Source organism: Orbicella faveolata, unplaced genomic scaffold (assembly GCF_042242905.1).
Source record: "Orbicella faveolata isolate gen_17 unplaced genomic scaffold, um_ofav_v1 contig_14, whole genome shotgun sequence".
Taxonomy (NCBI): Eukaryota; Metazoa; Cnidaria; class Anthozoa; order Scleractinia; family Merulinidae; genus Orbicella; species Orbicella faveolata.
Window position 1 is genome coordinate 2,397,501 of NW_028301541.1, and position 21,951 is coordinate 2,419,451.

At 40.0% G+C, this 21,951-nt stretch overlaps 2 protein-coding genes across 2 annotated transcripts; one reads left to right on the top strand and one right to left on the bottom strand.

The window, feature by feature from the left end:
* Positions 1-763: 763 nt before the first annotated feature.
* LOC110055683 (uncharacterized) lies at positions 764-3,172 on the bottom strand. The gene has a single exon (XM_020762068.2). It carries the CDS (start codon positions 2,506-2,508, stop codon positions 1,477-1,479), a length of 1,032 nt encoding a protein of 343 aa, XP_020617727.1. The 5' UTR covers positions 2,509-3,172; the 3' UTR covers positions 764-1,476.
* Positions 3,173-4,651: 1,479 nt separating this feature from the next.
* LOC110055642 (proton channel OtopLc-like) lies at positions 4,652-21,262 on the top strand. Its single transcript, XM_089287278.1, has one exon. The coding sequence runs from the start codon at positions 4,870-4,872 to the stop codon at positions 6,718-6,720; it is 1,851 nt and encodes a 616-aa protein (XP_089143404.1). The 5' UTR covers positions 4,652-4,869; the 3' UTR covers positions 6,721-21,262.
* The last annotated feature ends 689 nt before the right edge of the window (positions 21,263-21,951 follow it).

Genomic DNA, 21,951 nt, shown 5'->3' on the forward strand with positions numbered 1-21,951 from the left:
AAAGTTCTCACTCACTCACTCACGCCCTCGTAGTCTCCCGCGCGGTCCGTCACGCAATCTTCCAGAGGATGATTGCGTGACGAGCCCTAAGAGACCTAAGAGCGCGTGCGTAGGAGGCTGATCGCCCGCGCAGCTGTTTTAATTGGATCGTCACGCAGCGCCTCTCGTGAAGTGTAATATTCTTTATCTGGTTCTCTAGTTTCTTTATAGTAATTGTCTTTGTTTGAACAACTCTCTCCGGAAAGGAAGCCTAACTGTCGTTATTTCAATATAAATCTGCTAGCGGGAAGGCAAAACAACGAAATTAAATAATTTAACCTTCAGACTTATTAAGCGAAACAGGAAATTGGCTTTTTTGTAAATTAACAGGCGGCGTAAAAGTGGAGTGTCAACCTGCTGAACTCGATAGCTCGCGAATATGCATATAAAATAAAATTAAGTATGCCTTTTTTGAAAAAAGCTCATTTTTGACCACACACCTAGTAGAAAGCTGTCCGATGAGCTTAGCCAAAAAGACTCACTTTTGTTTGGTCAATTAGTTCGGGCACATTTTAATCTCGCTTAAAAGCAAAGAACGCAAAGGCAACAGCGTGAGATAATGGCTTTTCGCGCGGCTTTTAAGGACCCTGTAGACTGTACCATTAATATTTTACCAGCCTTTGGCGGCGGCGGGTTTTTAATTCGAGCTTGCCATTTTCTTTATTTTGAAAACATCAAAACAATATTTTTGAAAACATTGTCCAAGCGTACTGAAAAAGGAACATTTGATACGCTCAAACGTTGTGCTTTATTTGGAAAAGGAAAGAAATATTTATTTTAGAAGCGAAGCAATAACCTTTGTTGAAATTAACCATCGATATACATACACTGAATTCAGTATAGCGCGGACAAGAAACTCTGCATTAAAAAATTGACAGTTTAAAAGTTTCAGTTTAATTTTAATTTTGTCTACTGAGGCGTCACCAAGAACAACTGTTGTAAGGTCCGAACGATTCCTTTCGCTCAAATGAAGCTAAGTTTAAGTTTCAGTCAAACGCTTATAAATGAGTTCTTGATATACTACTATAAGTAGAAAGCTGTGACCCTGAGGTAACAGATAACAGAATGTTGAGGCGAATATCGAGAAGTTAAATGATTCAGTGACAGTTTTTAGTAATTTTACTAGCGTATCTCATCTTTTGTTGTATCCGAAGGCAGTATTTAAGATTACAATTTAAAACTTATTCTTGACGACTCCGTCAACCTTGTTTTTTAGCCAAGCTGTATTTCTGCAAACACACGCCATTTAACATCGCGTCAACTTTTGATGTAAATTTGGTTCCATCATGATAAATCCTCAATAACAATAATCTTCCAAGAAATTTGCAATTTTGAATTGCTAACAATTTATTCGCGACAATATCTTGGTATCAACTAATTCAAACTTCTGCTTCAATATTTTGCTTTTAATATCTTAAGACTTTTTCCTTCTTTATTTCATCGCGCGCTCAAAAGCGTAGGTTTTTGAACAGAAAATGATCGTCGGGGACCCTTATCTTGAATAACCACGCTTCGACTCGCTTTTTCTAATGGTTTAACTCTTTTATCCCGGCTTGCGTTCAAGGAATCTGAAATATTGACGTTTTTATGGTGACATTTTTGAATTTTGACCCTAAAGCGACTCTTTGGTAGCATTCTCGGTCGAAGTCGTTGAGGCGTTTGATCTTGAAAGCGAGTTTTTAAATTCGCAGATGTTCCAAGTACCTTGGTGTCTATGACAGAGTCTTTGATCGTGAAACTTTTCCTCAAAGGTATATATTGAATTCGAACGCTGTGCTTGTTCATGCCCGTAGTTTCTTTAACGTTTCTGCGATTTAAAGAGGAAGTGCTTGAATTTTCTCCACATCGACGATTTTCTAGCTTAGAAATGTTGTTGTCTTCGACGCGAAGTCCAAGCGAAGAACTTCTGTTTGACGCAGCTGATCGAGCTGTATTCCTGTTGGAGTCACAGTCAATTTGAAGCGAAGAAGTTCTCCGACCTTTTTCCTTGTGGGAAATATATTCTTTATCTAAACTGTTCGCCTTCTTCCACTCAGTGCTCAAGGAAGTATGAAGACAAGAGACGTACCTTGGTTTTGACTGGCTAACCTTTTCTTTCTTCGGTGCTTCTCTTGAAGTCTTATTCACGGTAGTATTTGTAGCAACAGGAATTTTAGGTGATACCTGCTTCGCTGCTGATCCAACAATATCTTTATCAATACTCGGCAAAACCACAATCTTGGGAATCTTCTCTTTGGGAATAATAGACAAAGAAGTCACGTATTTTCTTCTTTGAGCCGAATGGTTAGTTGTCGGGGACATTATTTTCGGTTGAACAGTCTTTGTGCCCACCGCGCGAGGAACACTCGAAGTTAGCGCGTTCCTTGTAAACACAGCAGTGACAGGCGCATGGTAATTTGTTGGCTTAGCTGAGACATCTCTTCCAAGTTTTGTCGTAGTAACATGGTAATAACCTTTTTGAACGCTCATTTCCGAAGATCCGAACCAAATATGTTATTTTCTTTCATAGATTTTCCATCGAGCTGACCCGATCATGTTGTGTAAATATGTTACCAGCCTGCTTGGTGCTTAATTGTTGTGTCACTGTGGCTTGACAGTTGATAATATATGTACAGCGGTCGTAAACTTAAACCTGACAAGTTCTATTTAGATCACAGTAGAATCGGCTGGCATATTGAATACAATTTTTTTCTGGCGAAAATTCTAATTTTTTTCCAAGAAAATACTCCCAGCGACAATGTGGTAGAGGCGGTTTTTAACACATACTTGTTATGCGAAACTCATTACACAAATGAATTTATTTTGGCTTAAATGAACTGGATGTTTTGTTCTCGTCAAAGGAGAGAATATTGGCCCGCCGGAGAAATTTGCATTTTATTTGAACGGGGACAAACTGGAACCTGTAGGCTTCCAATTAACACTAAAACGCCACACGTGCGAGGTGAGATGAACTTGAATTCATTTAGCACCATTTTCAAAGCGGATCACCACTAAAAGTAATTGCGATGAGATAAATGTTCCGGCTTACACGTATCATGTGTATATTAATGCACGTGGCTCGTTTCCAAGACAATTATTTCCTACCACTGTTCAGAGCACGGAATTTGGCGAAAAGTTAAAATTTTAATCAGCTCAAAAATGCTAAATTCGTCCATTCTGATCCCGGTTTGGAACGTATCATTTATATTCCGTTACAATGCTTGCAATGCTGCGATATTTTACCCGAGGATAGGCCGAAATCAAAATGTTTAAAAAAGAAGGCTTGTTGTACTTCAAGGGGCTTGGGCACTAGCACTAGTACTCGGTCCCAAACTATCCGCGTAGTTATCCGATACTTTCTAAACACGTCTGAGTTTTCTATTACAGAAAAAGGCGACAAAGGCAAGAAAATTAAATTCAATTTCCTCGTTTCTCAGTTTAAAGTAATAAAATGTTGTTAACTGGGCCGATCAGGGGAAAAAATAATAATGATAGTCGAAACGATCGACATCTACAGAATTAGATTTTTAAAACAAACCGTGTCATGGGCGGGTCACAATTCTCTGGTGGTTAATGTTTTCTTTCAAATTTTGACCTGCTGTAAATCGGTGCCAAAATTTCCTTAATTATCCAGAACAAGTATTATCCGAATTTAAATACAGAAATTGAATAGTACTACCAAAAATCAAAACTGGATTTGGCAAGGAAAGATGAAAAAAAAAACAGGTTACGGGAAAATGATGTTGAAACTGATGGGACTTAACTATAATTTCCAGAATTGCGAGGTTTCGGTTAAAATTGATTGATGTTGAAAAATAAAAGAGGACATTTTAGTGAACCAGTGAATTCCTCACAGAAAAGCGACGATGTGTATTAACATTTCAAACGGTTCTTGAGCCAAATAAAGCAAAAATTAGTTTCCGTGTCTATGAAAGTGACGATGTGTTGTTGAAACTTTACCAGTTAGTTCATCTGTTGATCCAATATTCACTGAACATCTCTTCCTAACTTACACACGGTGATGCATTCCTTTGTTCAGTTCTCTGTTGTCTTGTGCTTAGTTTCCCATAACGTAATTGTCTTTCCGCTTTGGTGAACTAAAAGCAAAACGCTATCATATTACAGTACTCTAAGGTGAAAACCGGGGATGAAAACGGCTTTAAACATCACGGTCATCACGCAAAATGCGCGATTTAGAAAAGCCAAACTAGATTTGAAAATATCCTCCAATTTAAAAGTCTATACTATTTCCAAATTTCTTTTTTAGCATTTATTGAATTATTTCAGTTTTAGGTGAAATCCTTCAAGTTTTGTTGGTACTTTTAAAACCATTGGTGCGTGTAAGTTGTTTGATTATTTTACGATCAAAGCAGTTAAGCTTAGCTTTACCAACAACGAAAGTTCCAAACAGGGAATTTCTTCATCACAAAAAAGAGAGGAAGATTAGAGACCAAAATGTTACGAGATATGACTTGATATAGCAGTGTTTAGATGATTTATTTGAAATACATAAATTCAGCGATTTCTTGGAGTAATGCTCAGATATTTAAGTAATTAAAACCATGAAAAGAGTTTGACTTTTCAAAAGGAAAAAATGGCGAATCGTGAAGACTGAAGTGCTTTACACTTAAAGCTCATGAGTTTATCGCTCTACTGATCCATGACCTCAACCGCGGCTGCTGATTGGCTGCCGAGTGACAACAGAAACCAATCCAACTTTAATGAGCCAGTGGTCCATGAAGTAATGATGATTCCTGATCAATGAGCTCATGAACTGTCCAATAAGAAAGCCTTGTTGATGAAAAGACTCACAGAAATCCACCGGGTGTTTTGCTTTAGCGTCATGACGTCATGAAGGAAGAAACAAACGGCCGCTTGGCTCCTGGCTTCGATGTTCAACAACCTTTAAAACAACTAAACACCATGCGGTGCGAGAAAGAAACTTACCCACTCTACGAGAAAAAAGTCGTGGGAAACATCCAGCCAAAAGAAGAACCAAAAAATGAAGAAAAAAGAAAGTTTCTTCGAGTCATCGTCACTTCTCTCATGTACGTTCTTGAACCGATACTGCCAGACGACGGAGTCAAAGGAGATGGAAAAATCGCAAGTTTATTGTATCTGATTTGTCTGACAACAGCAGGGGTGGTGTTCAATCTTTCTAAATGGCTCCAAGATGACTCCAAAGCCGACTCAGGCGTTACAGCCGATCACATTGATGGATTTCTTATCACTTGCATTTGCCCAGCGCTTCTGTGGATCTGCTACATCTTCTGTAAACAAAGCGATCGTAAGACCGTGGATTTTATCACACCCTCGCCTCACTCACACAGACCTCTCATGGCTGGAGCCTATGTTTTTGGCGCGGGAAGCTGTGTTATGGATCTTCTTCATATTACTTTTTATATTGAATGCTCTTCGAACTTATCCAGCCTATTTTTCTCAATTTTTAAGGCTGTTTTCATCTTTGCGCAAATTCTATTTTTACGCAAATTTGCCACGGCCACCCTCCACAAATCACCAAGCATTCGACTTGTACTTTTCCACATACTTGGCACCAACGTGTGCCTGTGGTTTCGCGCGCTTTTTAGCCATTCAAAAAGCATCTTTAGTACGCGTAGAACACTCGAAGATTTAAGCACACGCGAAGAGAACGCTTGCTTTGCAAATCACTACTCTATGAAAAAGATTTGGGAGGCGTCCGAACCTTATTTATATCCGTTTACGATGGAATATTCGCTAATTGCGGGTGGCATCTTGTACACCATGTGGAGCGGGATGCGGGATCTCGATCCCGACCCGCAAGATATTTATATCTATGACGAGCTCTCGGATTTTAATACGACTACGGATAATCTTAGCGAACGATTAGAGAAATTTGAACACGATCACGGGTATGGAACCTGCGAGGCTACTACTCCGTCAAGGGATTCCGTGTCCAGTGGAAGATTTTCCAGCCGTTTCTCGCTAAACAGAGCCATGTCAAATTCATCGATATGTCAATCATGTGTCGAGAACCAGGATACACTTCGCCTACACGCCATCCCTAGCTCGGACCCAGGTCTTTTAATAGGCCTTTTGTTCTCGATCGTTTTGCTTCTCGCAGTTGGATTGCTGTGGGTTGACCGCGACTCCATAAACGCACTGAAGTTTTATTATCTTTATCAAATAATATTGCTGGTGTTTATGTGTGTTGCCTGCTGGGTGGTGTTGCGTTGTTTGATGAATCAAAAATTCACCTGGTATCCTTTCGGAGCGGATGACACGCTGTTAATCGTATCTTTCACTGGAATGTTTCTTTACGCGGGTTTATGCCTCACCGCCACCATCGCCGAAATCAGGAATCACCGTTACGCTTCAGACTTCTCCCTCGCTAAATCAACTCTGATTCTTTTTCAAGCCATGCTGCAAGCCACGGCTCTCATAAAAGCACTTCGCTTCAGACCGCTCAAGGAACTGGGAGCGAATATCGTCCGACAAGGAACGCTGTTTCTGCTGACCACGAACGTGGCACTATGGGCGCAGGATTCGTTCTTCGAAATGCGCAACTTTGCGACCACACCAATTCAGACGGTGTTTTACGGTGAGACTTCGTGGAGAGCAATAACTACCTTAGCTTATCCTTTATGCATTTTCTTCCGCTTTCATTCTGCAGCTTGCCTGTTTGAGGTTTGGTCTTGCTTTAGAGTAAATAATTTAAGCTAGAAAAATCATTAGTCTTAATGTAGTTAAGGAACAGGCACCTTCTGAGGGCAAGATTTTGACTGAGAGAGCAGTCCCTGTCAGCTGTTGCTAGGCAACATGACGTAATCTCATTTCGTAATGCTGACGTGATTGTTCTCGGAGAACACGTCAACGTTCGCTCTAGATTTTGATTGGATAATAATAATCCGAAAAATTTCCGAGTGTTTCAACGAAGATTGGTTCAAAAACGGTACTCGTTCCTTCATCTGTAATCCCGGCTCATGTTAGTGGAAATCTTTCATATCTTTCATGATCTATCTACTGCAAATCGTCAACTTACTCGGCACGTATACAACTCAAAATCATTTCTAGTTTCAAGAAAAAAATGAACAAAGTAGCGACTATAGACTTTTTATTCAATAAGCAGTTTGATAGACTGAGAAAATTTCCACTATCATGGACGTCTGGGTCACTCATGAAAAAATTCATTCTCGTGGTCTTTTTGTTCAACAGAATCTTTCTCGTTTTCCAAGCATAAAACCTCGAGGTCTTGGAAGCTAACACAGCCGTCTCTCGTTCCCAGGGTCTCTTGTCTTCCCGCCTAGGGAAGACGAGAGACCCTGGGAACGAGGTTGTTTCACACAATCACGTTTACGCTATATATAAGAAGTAATTTTGCATGGGAAATTTGTTTCACAAGTCATATTCGGCAAAACCGTCTAGCTAAGTTTGGCAAGAGGTCTCTCCTAGCCTTGAATATTACAGCTTTGCGTGGAAACGAAAAGAATGAAAATCGTTTTATATTCCAGGTCTTTATTTACTAGACAATTCAAAGCTCATTTCTTTATGCCAGTGTTTTTTTTTTAAAGATTACTAACCAAGATTGCTAATCTCGTTCAAATTTTGTTATGTTATATTATCAACCAAAAAACGCTTAAAGCTAATTCATGTATATATTTTCAAGTATTTATTCTAGGTTTCAGAAACCATTTTCAACAATAACTGATTTTATTCGCTCAGGAGGGCGATGATTTCCCCTTGGATAATTTAAGGCAAGATAGATACGCTGTCAAATTGGCGATTTTGTAGTTCTAAATCTTTTCGGTAAATTTTAGTGAGGATCATTTATACTTGTAGCATGGTATTTTTACCTTTTATTTATACCTTACTCATGTGCACTGAGTTTATAATTCATATTTTAAGACTTATTTTCAGCCGACGTAACGTATTTACCGTGCGATAAGGCAAGTGACTACGTAGGGTAAGATATTTTCCATATTGTTTTGACGATAAAGCGATTAATCTGTAAATATCTATGGATATATTCGGTAAAATTAATCAGTTTTTCTTTTGAGCGAAAAATTTCGGAGACGCTATTTTCTCTAGGAATGATAAAGCTTTAGAATCGTTTTGTAACAAAAATGTTCCGGAAACAACAGTTGCACTAGCCATAGCTGCGTCATAACAGCAATGAACACTTCATTATCTAAAAAGAAACTCTATAGAGACTGACTTACAACTGGAATGACTGACTGACTTAGGACAGACGTTTTGACTTTACAAACAGCTGCAGAGGGTTCGCAGATGTCACTTCATACAAAATATCTTTTCACAAACATTAAAGAGTAAATTATTGAGATTAGCCGGCCGACTTCAAGACAGACACAGACAACAATATGACCACACGACTGGTTGCTAATAACTGACGCGATATATACATTGCCCACTTGACAAGGATATTTAAGGACTGATCATAACTGTGTGACAAGCAGACAGACAGACACGCTGACACAGGCTGGTGTACTGATTGACTGAATGATTGAGCATTATGCTAAAGACTAAAAGACCGCTGATCAAATCAACAAGTTGATGACCATCTGACTGAATAACTAGATGCCTGACTGACCAGGCTAACTGACAGACCAACCAACTTGACTTGCTTCTGGACTATATAGTCAACCGACCGACCGACAGCCAGACATATTGATTAACTGACGGAACGACTGGCTTGACCCACCAACTACAGACTGACTGTCTCACAGACTGACCTTCTGACTAACTGACCGTCTGACAGACTGTCTGTCTGCTGGCATGGCTGACCGACGGTCTCGGCCGCTCAATTATAGGCTGGCTTACTGAATGTATTCAAGGACTAACTAGCCCACTGTTTGAAACCAACCGACCAACAATGAGTAAACTGAACTAACTAATCATATAGACAAACTAACTAACGATCGACTGATCTACTCCATGTAAAGTGGTTGATTGACTGGCCAGCTACCTATCAGCATAACTGGCTTATCGACGAACAGACGAATTAGCGGAGTGAATAATAAACTTAATGATTGACCGTCTACCCTACATGCCCGGCTGTTTGAAAGGAGATCGAAAGCTAATCTTGGATTAAAGGTTAGCCCAGGTTTCTTTCCTCTTGTTTAAAAGAGATTTTTATGACTAGTTTTAAATTATAGTTTGGTAGTAGTCAAATGACAACTCAAACAGAAGTCTTTATTTCTAATTTTCAAATTGGCATAAATCCTGGATTACTGGCTTCAGCTGACCTCGCTTTGTTTAACAACCGGGCTCTGGGGATAAGCACTTAAAAAAGCTGTTGACCGAACGAACTGAATCTGACAAAACGAATGATTAACATACATACAATGCTGAACATCTACCTACTTTACGCTTACTGAATTGTACTACATACACTGACTGCTGTGACAATCTTTTGATAACTACAGAAGCTAACACTTGCGTGACTGTCTCACCGTGACTTAACTTAATACTGACTACTGGGTATCTACTGTGTACGCTGATAACGCTATTAATGACTACCCGACTGAGCTTTACATCACTGAAGTTGAGAAAACGATGGATTAACCTGTTAACTAGCTTAAACGTTTCTTAAATCGATGAATAAAGGCATTTGGCTGATACGGCATTCAGATCGAACGACTGTGAGACAGACTCACTAACTGACGGACAGACAGACAGACAGACAGATTCAAGAGGCCGGGAAAGACAGTCACACTGATAGATTACTGATTATTATCATTATTATCACAGACACACACCCACTTACTTCAGGTGTGTGCTGTCTTACTGTAACTAACCATACTGACTGAGTGAAGGTTTTCTCTTACTATAAAAGCTTAACAAACTGACAAAATAACAAACCGACACACCGATTGTTGTATTCACTGATGCTCTAACCTTTTTCTAACACAGAGAGTTCAGAGTGACTTCATTAAAGAGAGCAACCTGTAATAGACTGAACCATGCAATTACTGAACGACCGACTGAATCACAAAGTCAACTTGCACAAGACAAACTAGACAACAGTCAAAAGTGAAACCAAAATACTATTCTAACTACTCCCTTCCTGAACTTCTTACTGATGGACTACAAGAGTGACTGAACGAACTTTACTAACGGACTTAATGGTTGTTTGACTTAACAACTAAATGGGTAATTCAGTGACTGACGATATGACCCTCCGATGAAAATCCAGTTGACTTTATAATGAGTACTAAAGTAATCGAATGAGGATATTACTTATTGACTGACTAACTGACTGACTGACTGATGTTTGTTTGGTTGACACTATTGACCGATTGACTCTCTGACCGACCGACTAACTGACGTACTGACTGACTGCCGGACTGACTGACTGACTGACCTACTGACTGACTAACTGACTGATTAAATGACGGACTGACTGATTTGACTAAATTACTGACTGACTGACTGACTGAATGACTAACTGAGTGACCTATTGACTCACTGACTGACGGACTGAATGACTGATCGATTGTCTGACTGACTGACTGACTGACTGACTGGGTGATTGACGGTCTGCCTGATTTATCGACCGACGGGCTAGAAGTCAGACAGTCGCTCAAACATTCATACTTAACAAGTACTAACTGACGATCTTAAAAACTTACAAACCAACATTCTGACTGTCTGACGGACTGACTAACTGACTTACTGACTGACTGACTTACTGACTGACTGACTAACTGACTGACTGACTAACTGACTGACTGACTGTGACTGACTAACTGACTAACTGACTAACTGTTTCACTGACTGACTGACTGACTAACTGACTGACTGTCTGACTAACTGATTGACTGACTGACTAACTGACTGACTGACTGACTGGTTAAATTGCTAGCTTTGTGAAATGACTAACTAACTGACTGACTTGGAAACTGAGTAACTGACTGACTTACTGAATGGATTCACTAACTGACTAACACACAGATTAATGGACACAGGAATAGCTAACTGACTGAATTGACGACCAGGTAAGACATAAGGCTGACGCTCGAGCGCTTGAGCTGTTTAATGACAAAACGTCGCGTTTATTAACTTTCCCTTATTTTAATCCCTTCATGACTGAATATCTGACCGCCTGACTGTATGGTGGACGGAATGCCTAACTGAGTGGCGGACTCACTATCTGTCTGACGGACTCACCTACTGTGACTGACTGCATGACAGATGTACTGACTGTGACTCACTGCCTACTATGAGTCACTAACTAGCTGACTGAGAGACAGACTGAATGACTGACTAAATGACTGGCCAACTTACAGACTGACTGGCTGACTGAGTGACTGACTGACTTACGGCTTCGCTGTCTGAATAGCTGATTGACTTTCTAGACTGAATGACTGACTGACGGACTGACGGACTTGCTTTCTGACTAACTGACTGACAGACTGAATAGGGAGTTTACGAAAAGCATAACGGCAATGGGAAGGACACTAAACAAGAGATTTAATGAGCAGAGCAATGGCCGTACCGTGCATCATAATTCTTCATACATGTCTTAGCGATTCTCTGTAAAACAACAACGTGAAATAACCAAATTCGGCGTTGTCTGGAGAACGTGAACCACGCCGGCTAATTTGTTAAATTTCTATTTGGAATTTAACCTTATGTTCCATATTTTTGACAAAAAGAAACAAAGTAAATGACATTAGAGTATAACGAGATTCGTAGGCAAAGTATATATTCATTTTTCACTCGACGTTGTTCCCGGTGTCGCCGTCGTGGTTACTACTTAAACTCCCTACTGACTGACTCACTCCAGCCTGGCTCACTCAATGCCTGACTGACTGATCGACTGACTTACTGTGACTGACTGAGTGACTGACTGACTGACTGACTGACTGTCTCCCGGACTCACTCACTGCCTGACTGACTGATTGACTGACTTATTGTGACTGACTCGCAGACTCACTTTCTAGACTGACTGCATTACCAAAGTTTTGATGCACTATTTTTTTTTTATTAAACTGATCCCAAGAGCTGTGTAGATAGTTAATTCATAGCCCGAAGATAACTCATAAAAATCTCATTGAACTTACGACCGATGAACAGCCTACAAACTGCAGACTGACTGACACAATAAGTGTTTGGAAACAAAATAAAAGCCACCTGAACGACTAAATTATAGACTGACAAAATGACAGAGAAAGGCAAAGACAGACAGACAGACAGACAGACAGACGAACGAGGCGAGAGGTGTAAAACAACTACGATAAAAATGTATCTAAAGCTTGATGTTGGACTTAGGACCACTCTGAGAAATTAAAACAAGCAACTGAAAAGACTACAGAAAGATTTACTGACTGAATTCTAAATATTTTATATGAAACCTGAGTACCAATATATGTGACTGCCATCAATCAAAAGACATATTTTAAAATTGGGTCATACAGACACATCCAGCCAACCAGAAAAACAGACAGAAAAAAATTGTTGAATGGACAGAAACACTGACAGATAGACGGAATGTCAGACAGACAAAATTACGGACGCACGGAAACAGAGAGACAGACAGACAAACTGACGAATAGAAAGAGACACTGACAAATGGACCGACTGTAAGGTACACAAAATGACGGACGAACAGAAACAGACAGACAGACAGACAGACAAAATGACGAATAGAAAGAAATACTGACATATAGACTGACTGTCAGGTACACAAAACGACGGACGCACAGAAACAGACAGACAGACAAAATGACGAATAGAAAGAAACACTGAGAGAAGGACGGACCGCCAGACACACAAAATGGCGGACGCAGAGAAACACACCAACAGAAAGAAAAAAGGGTGAATGGGAAGATACACTGACAGATAGACGGATTGTCAGACAGACAGACAGACAGACACAAAATGACGTACGGAAAGAAACACTGACCGATAGACAGACTGTCAGACAGAAAGACCGACCTAGACACATACAGACTTACTGGTAGACAGACAGACAGACAGACAAACAGACACGGACAGATACACGAACACACAGAGATACACGCACCATAACAATGTAATCGCATGATGTGGATAAGTGGCAAACTGAAGGACTTACTCTACTGTCTAACTGATACAGAGGACAAGTTAACGGCAACGAAACGCTTGAGTCACTCAGTGACTATACAACGTTTTATTTTACGTAAATTTCAACTAACTGATTCTTACATGACGTACTTAGTTACTGCCCAGCTGAATTGAACTGTTCGCAACAGAAACGTCAGACGCAGAATTGATAACGTTCACACAGCTTCATGCAAAGGGTCTCACAATGAAACCGGTCAAGTCATAAGATCATGAACTCGTATATATACCGCATTGTCGACAATTATGTTAAATTGACTGAAGTCTTTCATCATAAAGCTGGCATTTCATAAAACGTTCAATTGCAGTACAAAGACGTGAAGAATAACTGACTGACGGAAGGACGGACAGTAGATAGGCAGACAGACTATTAACTTTAAAGACGCACTAAACAAACAACTATATGACTGACCGTCTATTGAACTGATTAACTTGCGGACATGAGGTCCAACAATAAGGCTGAAATCGACCGACAAATTACGCACTCCATAAATACTTAAAATTATCGACGTGTATGTAAGATTCACTAAAATACTTTTACACTTGACGACAAACGTTGACTCCCTGACGGACGGAATTACTCAGTTTCACTAGACACAAACGTACTGAAATCAGACTGACATAGACTGTGACAAACAAATAGGGACATACAGACAGCTAGGCAGACAGACAACTGGACGGAAAATAACCATGTGACAACTTTAAATCACTGGACTGACTGTGTAATGTACACAGACAGACAGACAGACAGATTGACTGACCGACAGACAGACTGACAGACAGACACCGAGTTACAGGCTTGTGTCTCGATTTCAACCATTGTTTGCACCAACTTTGGACGTTCCATTTACATAAAACTGACAAACTGAATATATATATATATTTTTTACCTAGAACTGATTGATCGACCAACATTACCGGCCAGTGACCGACGGTATCGACAGTGCAAAAGGCCTGTTTGATAAACTGACTGATTACTGACTTTCGTGATAAGGGCCTGTTAGAATGAAAACTTCAGCACAAAACAGAATTACCACATGTACCCACTAACAATAATTGACCACTCTATAGAGGGATTAGACATAGTTCATTTATTTATCCTATATTCGCAAAACGTACTTCACGAATCAGTTATTGACTGTCCAATGGACTTAACAACTGTTTGACTGATTGACATAGCCGCCACAGACAAAATTACTGCTAAACTAAGACTAAACTAACTAAACGGTATTCATTTTAGGTCATTCCTCACATTTGCATTGCGCATCCTTACTGCGCATAATTTATGGCGTCATTAGCGCGCGCCCGTGCACGCACATATTGAAAACATGACGGATTTGCCTTGATATTGAGCTCTGTCAGTTGAAAAATGGCTCTAGCTCACCAACGAGCACAGGCACCCCAATTTGTTTTCCACTCATTGTAATCAACTAATCATAAGCTTTGCGTGAGAAAAGACTGATCTAATTTCTATTGCTGAAAATTGAATAAATAAGAAAAATAGCAGATACACGGTGGTCTTTTCTATTTGGCAGTCGGAAACCACGTCAAGAAATTTGGTTCAAATTTTTAACCAAGGATTTAGCTTTCTGTCTGAATCAAACTTAAAACGTTTATTTGTGTCCGACACAATGTACTGACTGTAGTTTAATGCGTGTTCTTATGAGTCCGGGCTCACAAAGATGTTACAATTACTGGGAATGCGTTCTTCTAATAAGCATTTAATAATGCCAAAATGGGGCATTTTCAATGCCTCACTGCTCCTTAATGAGCATGGGCACCCCCCTTTTTTAATTTCAAAATTGAAGTTATCATATGATAAATATTTAGTGGACAAAGTTTGAAGAAAAATCTATTGTCACTTTTATTTCAGAGGAATTACCTTAATTGTCATTAAATTTGTAGTTACACATTTGCTTTGATTTTGGATATGATCTCGTTCAACTTACCTCAACCTCAACCAACCAATCAGGGTGATCCGTGTCTCTTTCTAACCAATCAGGTGACTGGTTCTGAGCATTTCCTCGTGCTTGGCGCCCGTGTCTGTGTTAAGCTCTGATTGGCGCATGCGTTATCTTCGCTTTTTCTGATTGGGAAGAGGTTATTCCTGTGATTTTCGTTTTTTCAACAGTCACTAGGAGACTAATGTACGTAGCGCATACATGTACAAATCCTCTGATTATTTTTACAGGCTCTTCTTGCGCTTCTCGTATATTTTGCTCAGGATCTACCGGTCTAAAACTGAGAAACGTTGCACGAGTGTGAAAGTGATATATGTTACTGAGTCGCGAACGACTGACGTATACGTTAATACTAACAACTAAGTGGTCGATCATTTGACTATGACTTACATATCAGACATATTACTAAAGGAGAACTGACAGAATGGCTGACGACTATTTGCGACCAAACAGACTTAAACTAAATTGTAATGCCTAAGCGAGTTGATGGACTAAGTAAGCTAAGTATTCTGTAAATAGTCGACTGATCAACTGATTAAGTAAAAGGCCATTTACGAGGGCCGTTTTTCATCCGTTTAACTGAAAATCTGACAAACGAATCAAGTGATTCAGACTGATGTATCATCATCATCATCATCATTATCATTATCATCGTCAAATCATGATGCGACACAGTCAGATAGTCCGACTGCAGACCTTTTAACCCATTTTTAAAGTAAAATTTCTAGAAGATATGCTAATACTTGATTGACGGCCTTACTGAGCAGCAACCCGACTGACTTATTGAATTTGGTCTCAGTGATTTCGTACGTTCACGTGAAATTCGTCAATTGCATTTGACATTTCCACACTCAGTTCTTTCACCCCATGTCACTAATAAATCAACTCGAAATCGCCTGAGTGAATTGGCAACCGACCGTTTGAAAGATGACTGGCTGACTTATTGACCAACTGACTACTGACACACATCTGACTGACGACTGTTTGACTGAATAATTTAGTGACAGAGTGACTGACGGACTGACTGACTTCTGACTGACTGATTGACTGGCTGGCTGACTGACTGACTGGCTGACTGTCTGACTGACGGCTGACTGACTGACCGACTGACAACTGACTACGGACTACTGACTACTGACTACTGACTGACTGCTGATTAACTGAGTAATTAACTGACTGACTGAATGACTGACAGACTGGCTAACTGACTAACTGACTAACTTACTGACTGTTGACTGACTGACCGACTGGCTGACTGACTTACTGACAGATTAACTGACTAACCGATTGACCGAATGACTGATTGATTGACTGACTGAATGGCTAATTGACAGACCGACCGATTGAGTGACTAACTCAATGAATGACTGATTGAATGACTAAGCTTACCGAAAGGGTGACAATCTGCGCGCAGAACAGCTAGCAGGCAAAATGACAGGCAGAGAGACAGGCAAAAATATAGAGAAACGGACAACCAACTGATTAACTTGATGCCCGACAGACCATGCAACTGACTGACGCAAAAACGTCTGACAGACCTTACAAACTGACCACTGAATGCCTGACTAAACAATTAAACGGCCTATTTGCTTACTAGACAAACTGATCAAAGAAAAATTCTTGATTTGAAAGTGATAGTCTGAATGGTCATGAAGTTAATCCTGTTTAATTTTTTACTTATTAATATTCGTAGTCTACCTGATCTACAGGACTGAGTGTTTTGTCTGGATAGATCATTTGGATGTCTGAACAAACTGTGTTGACTAATTCATAAACTAACTAAACAAACAGAAACTTCCGAATGTTTCAGAAACTACAGAAAAAGACATACAGAGCACGCGCAGAATTAATTCTCGCATGATTGGAAGGGTTCGTAAACCTCGGAAAAGTAACAACCTTTCATCAATTTGAACATTGACAGCTAATTTTGAAATCTCTATCCTTGATTTCAAGTTGTACTGGTATAAGTTTGCGGTCATTTCGTAACTTCTAGTATTAGAGTATCGAAGGAGTGGTCGCAAAGATATCAAAGCATAATTGACTCGATAACTTTTATCGACTGTTTGACATCTGACTGACTGAGTGACTGGTTGACAGAGTGACTGATTGACAAAATGTCTGACTGACTGACTGACTGACTAGACATTGATCATCGCAGTTATACACACAACTTAAGTAGCTGTGAAATTAAAGCCCGAAAAATTCGCGAGTGACGGAGTGACTGAATAACTGACAGACAAACGGACCCACTAACTACTAACTAGCAAGTAATTAACTGACTGACGACTGACTGATCGACTGAATAACCGAGTGACGGAGTGACTGACGGATTGACTGACTGACTAACTGACTGACTGACTGACAAACTGACCGACTGACAAACTGACTGACTGACAAACTGACTGACTGACTGACTGACTGACTAACTGTCTGACAAACTACTAGAACCGACTGACTGACTGACAGACTGACTGACCGACCGACTGACTGACTGACTGGCAGACAGACTGACTGACTGACTGGCTGAATGAGGGACTGACCGACTGCCAACGGACCAACTAATTAGTAAGTAATTACCGTGACTGATTGAATGATTGATTTAATGATTGACTGAGCCTCTTGCGGTTTAAATGATTGACTGATCACTGACAGATAAACTGACTTGGACTGACCTGAAAACAGACAGCTTGTCTTAATGACTTCCGACGGGGTGAACTGATGCCTGATTGAAATGAAAGGGCAGGCACGTTGACCGCAAGTGTAATTCAACTGAAGAAATTAAACAAACGAGCCAATATTTAAACAAACGAACAGTGACAAAATATCGAGTTGAGCAAAATACGGTACGAAAGTAAGAACGACAAGGAAACAAAATAGCAAAATACCGTAGAAAAAGAACGAAACAGAAAAGTAAGAGCAGCAGATGACTGGTAACAAACGGTACTAACTGCTACTGATTACGAGAACTAATCGGAGCAAAGAACAGAGATACGTCAACTTACTCGTGAAGAAAATAACGACCTGTTAAGAATACGCCTAATCAATAAAAAAACCAACCAGTCACTGACGACGATAAGCACAGAAACAACAGATACCTTGCCAAAGTGCCAAAAAAAGGTCATGGGAACAAAATGACACTTCAGCAGCTATAACTGACTGACAATCGTACAGTGCTTACTGCCTGTCTGGAGGAGTGGGCACAACCGTCTAATAGTCACTTAAGACCACCAGATAGACCTGATATCAGGTCTGGGATACACTACACTTACTCGCAACGTACAGTCCGACCTAATGATAGACCTAAAACAACTTGACTGGAAGACGGCAGACCTAATAGCAGTCTGAGACACATTGGACCTACACATGGATCTAAGACAGTCCGACTGACGCAATTGACTGACATACAGACAGACAGAGAGACAGAGAGACAGACAGATAGGTAGAGAGACAAGACAAACAACAGCCCGACAAACGCTAAGCTGCCAAAGAAAAAATCTGCACAAAAGCTAATAAATAGGAACAACGAAACAGGTAAATTATGCCACAAACAACGTACATATTCATCGCTAAGATACAACTAAATAGCGGACATATCACTCATATCAACGAATTCTTTCTGGCTGAGACATGCGAAAATAGAAAAACCAGCAGACTGAGGAACTACAGATGAGCTGATAACTAACTGATTTTTAACTTTGACACTCGTTCAAACGTCTTTTTTAGCACATTTACTTGACTGGCACATTTACTTGAGAGAAATTGAGCGCGATCATAGAATTGACAATTCTAAGTTTGGTGATAGCTCTAAGCATGGCAAGAAGTGACAGAAAGCTGTGATATGCGATACTGCTGTCCGGAAATCAAAAAAACACAGGTACAATATACATAAAAAGATGCTTACTGATCGACAAACAAAAAAAAAACTATCTACCTAATTGGCTTACTAACGATCACAAACTAGTTCCCTAACTGAGTGAGGTCGTCAAACTGACCAAGTAACTAACTGACTGACAGACTGTCCCGAAGTTGTACGGCACACAAAAGACTCTCGATGTTGTGAACAATTCCCGGGTTTAATGACAAAACGAAACGAAAATAATACAAAATAGTTTCTCTCTCAATCCTCGTGTTGTTTGCGTTGTGTTCGTGTCTCTCCCCTTTCAACCTATTTCACAATACTTGTCTCTTATTACAATTTCACTTGTCAATCATCTTTAATCATCTAAGAACTAAATATGACATCCGGTTGTAACGCTACGCAGTCACGACAGTTCCGGTCAAGACTGACCGACAGACTGACATATTAACAGACTGACCGACTGACAGACTGACAGACTGACTGACTGACTGACTGACTGACTGACTGACAGACTGACTGACTGACTGACTGACTGACAGACTGACAGACTGACAGACTGACAGACTGACTGACGGACTGATTGACTGACGGACGGAAGGATGAACGGACGGACGGGTGGACTGACTGACTGGCTGTCGGACAGACGGAAAGATGGACTGACTGACGGCTGGACGAACGGACAAATAGACAGCCACACGGAATGACTGAATGACTGCCTGATGAACGGACGGACTGAAAACACACGGACGGGCGCAGACAGAGTGATTATACGTATGAAAATTTGATGAATGGGCGAAATACCCGAGACAGCCATAATGTCATGATACCGCAAAAAATAGCGATTTAATCTCTTCAATAGAAAAATAAATCAGTAAAACAAATCAGTAAAAAACAGAAGCTGACGTAGGCCCTAACATGTATACAAATTGCATAAATGCTAGGACTATAAAACACTAAAAGACACTAGTTTGAGCATAAATACTATAAATATACATCTTGCAGAGGTTGTAACAAAAGTTGTAGATAGATTATTTATGATAGACCATCAAACCAGTAATCATACACCATAATGAACTTAGATAAAGCATATTCAGTTGTAGAAGCTTCCGTTGAAGAGGATTTCCACAACCTATCAATGTAACTTCTGAGGAAGAAGGAAAAAGTGAAATTAAGCTATCAGGAGAGAGTTGGCGCCATATGTTGTGACAATCACTTAATATTTCTTAAACTATTCTTTATCATTATGAAGATAAAATGTAATCGCTATCTATTCTGGTAATTATTTGTTTGTTTTACTTTCTTGTGCTCTTACAGGCGGTTTTTGCTTGTAACAGCCTCTTAAAATTTCCTTTGGTGCAGTTCATTAAAAATACGATACCGTAAAATTAAGCTTCCCCCTCGTTCGCACTGGTCTCATCTTAAGTCTCATCTACACCTACACTTAGTTAAGTCTTGGATGTTGATTACTAATTGGTGTCACTGGTTTACAAACCCTTGATAGCATCTAACATTTACATTAAGGCATTTTTTGTCTTTGGTCGATTATTTTAGAATGTGCTTCAACTTTTCTGTTCAACAAAATCTCGCAGAAGCAGTTTAACTTTGACAAAGCCTTTGATTGAAATTCAAAAGCAAAGGTGGTTTTCGCGTCCTCCACCTTTTCAAGGATGATTGTTAAGTCAGCGCAACTTCTGAGCAGAAAAATGATTATTTAGCAATAAGTTAGACATTTTTCAAACTAACAAGTAATACGCCGCGCGCGACTGAGTTTTCGCTCTCGCGCGAGACACGTGCACCCATGCTAGTTAACATTTCATGCGTTTGTGCAAGATAGCTTATTAGCATTTAATAGGCTTCTCTCAAAGTCGCGAAAAGAATTCAGGGGCCCGTTTCTCGAAAGCCGCGGAAACTTTTTGGGCCCGGAAAGCCGGAGCAAAATCTCGAACCTTACGATTACAGAGCTGTTTTATCTACGTATTCTTAATATGAAAAGAGGTTCCCTTCATACAAGGAGTTTCAGGCGTATACACTTCTCCGTTTGTAGATACAAATGAACTAAAAATGGCTTTACGGGCCCGAAAAGTTTCCGGAGCTTTCGAGAAACAGGCCCCAGGTCCGTTGGGGTTAGTAATGGAGCCTTTACAGTGACTATGATTTGTGTTTACATAGCATTACACCTGCTTTAGAACATGTTTGTATGATCTTAGAATTTCGACAGATAAAATGTACACAGCGCAGCATAGCAATTCCTCTTTAGTAAACATATAATAATTATGTTGTTAGTTTCTAAAATAAAGCTGTCATACCTTGTCGTAGTACAAAATCCGGCCGATTTTGATACATTTACCAAACTAAGTATGTAACTTGTCAGACCTCGTCCAAGATGAAGGTTTTCAGCCTGGTACCCCACCCTAAGGGGTGATTGTGCTAAGATTGGGCTACGTTTGATTTTTCGTTCTTAGTTTTAAATCAGTTTCTTGAAAAAGGTCTCAGATCCATTTCTACAAAGACAGAAACTTCCTATTTTTGCTGACCCTGGCTTTGTCACCACGCAAGAAACTGATAATGACATAGTAGTACATCATACTAGGACAACAACTTTTTGTAAATTTAGAAAGACAGGACATTCACTTCAGCATTTGAATCAGACTTTAATACTGCATGTAATAAGTAAAGATTTGCTCCTCCTCCTCAGAATCATTTTTTGACACCGCCCTAAGTAAGCAGAGACCGTAACAACGTAGCACGATTTTATTGTACTACATTTCGGCTGGCCAAACCAACCTTCTTCGGGTACAATGAAAATTTCACATTGGAGGGGGTGTTTACTGTTGTCAAAGACTTCTCTCCAGCTCAGGGAAAGCTAAAAAGCCGTTTCCCACTCTCCCCCGAGTGCCGTCATTTCCATGACGAGGTCACCAACTACTGTATCTTGTTCATCTTGATTGTGACAGAAATCGCAAACATAACGCGCACTAGCGCCTGTAACAGGTATTTTTTCATTCATTTTCT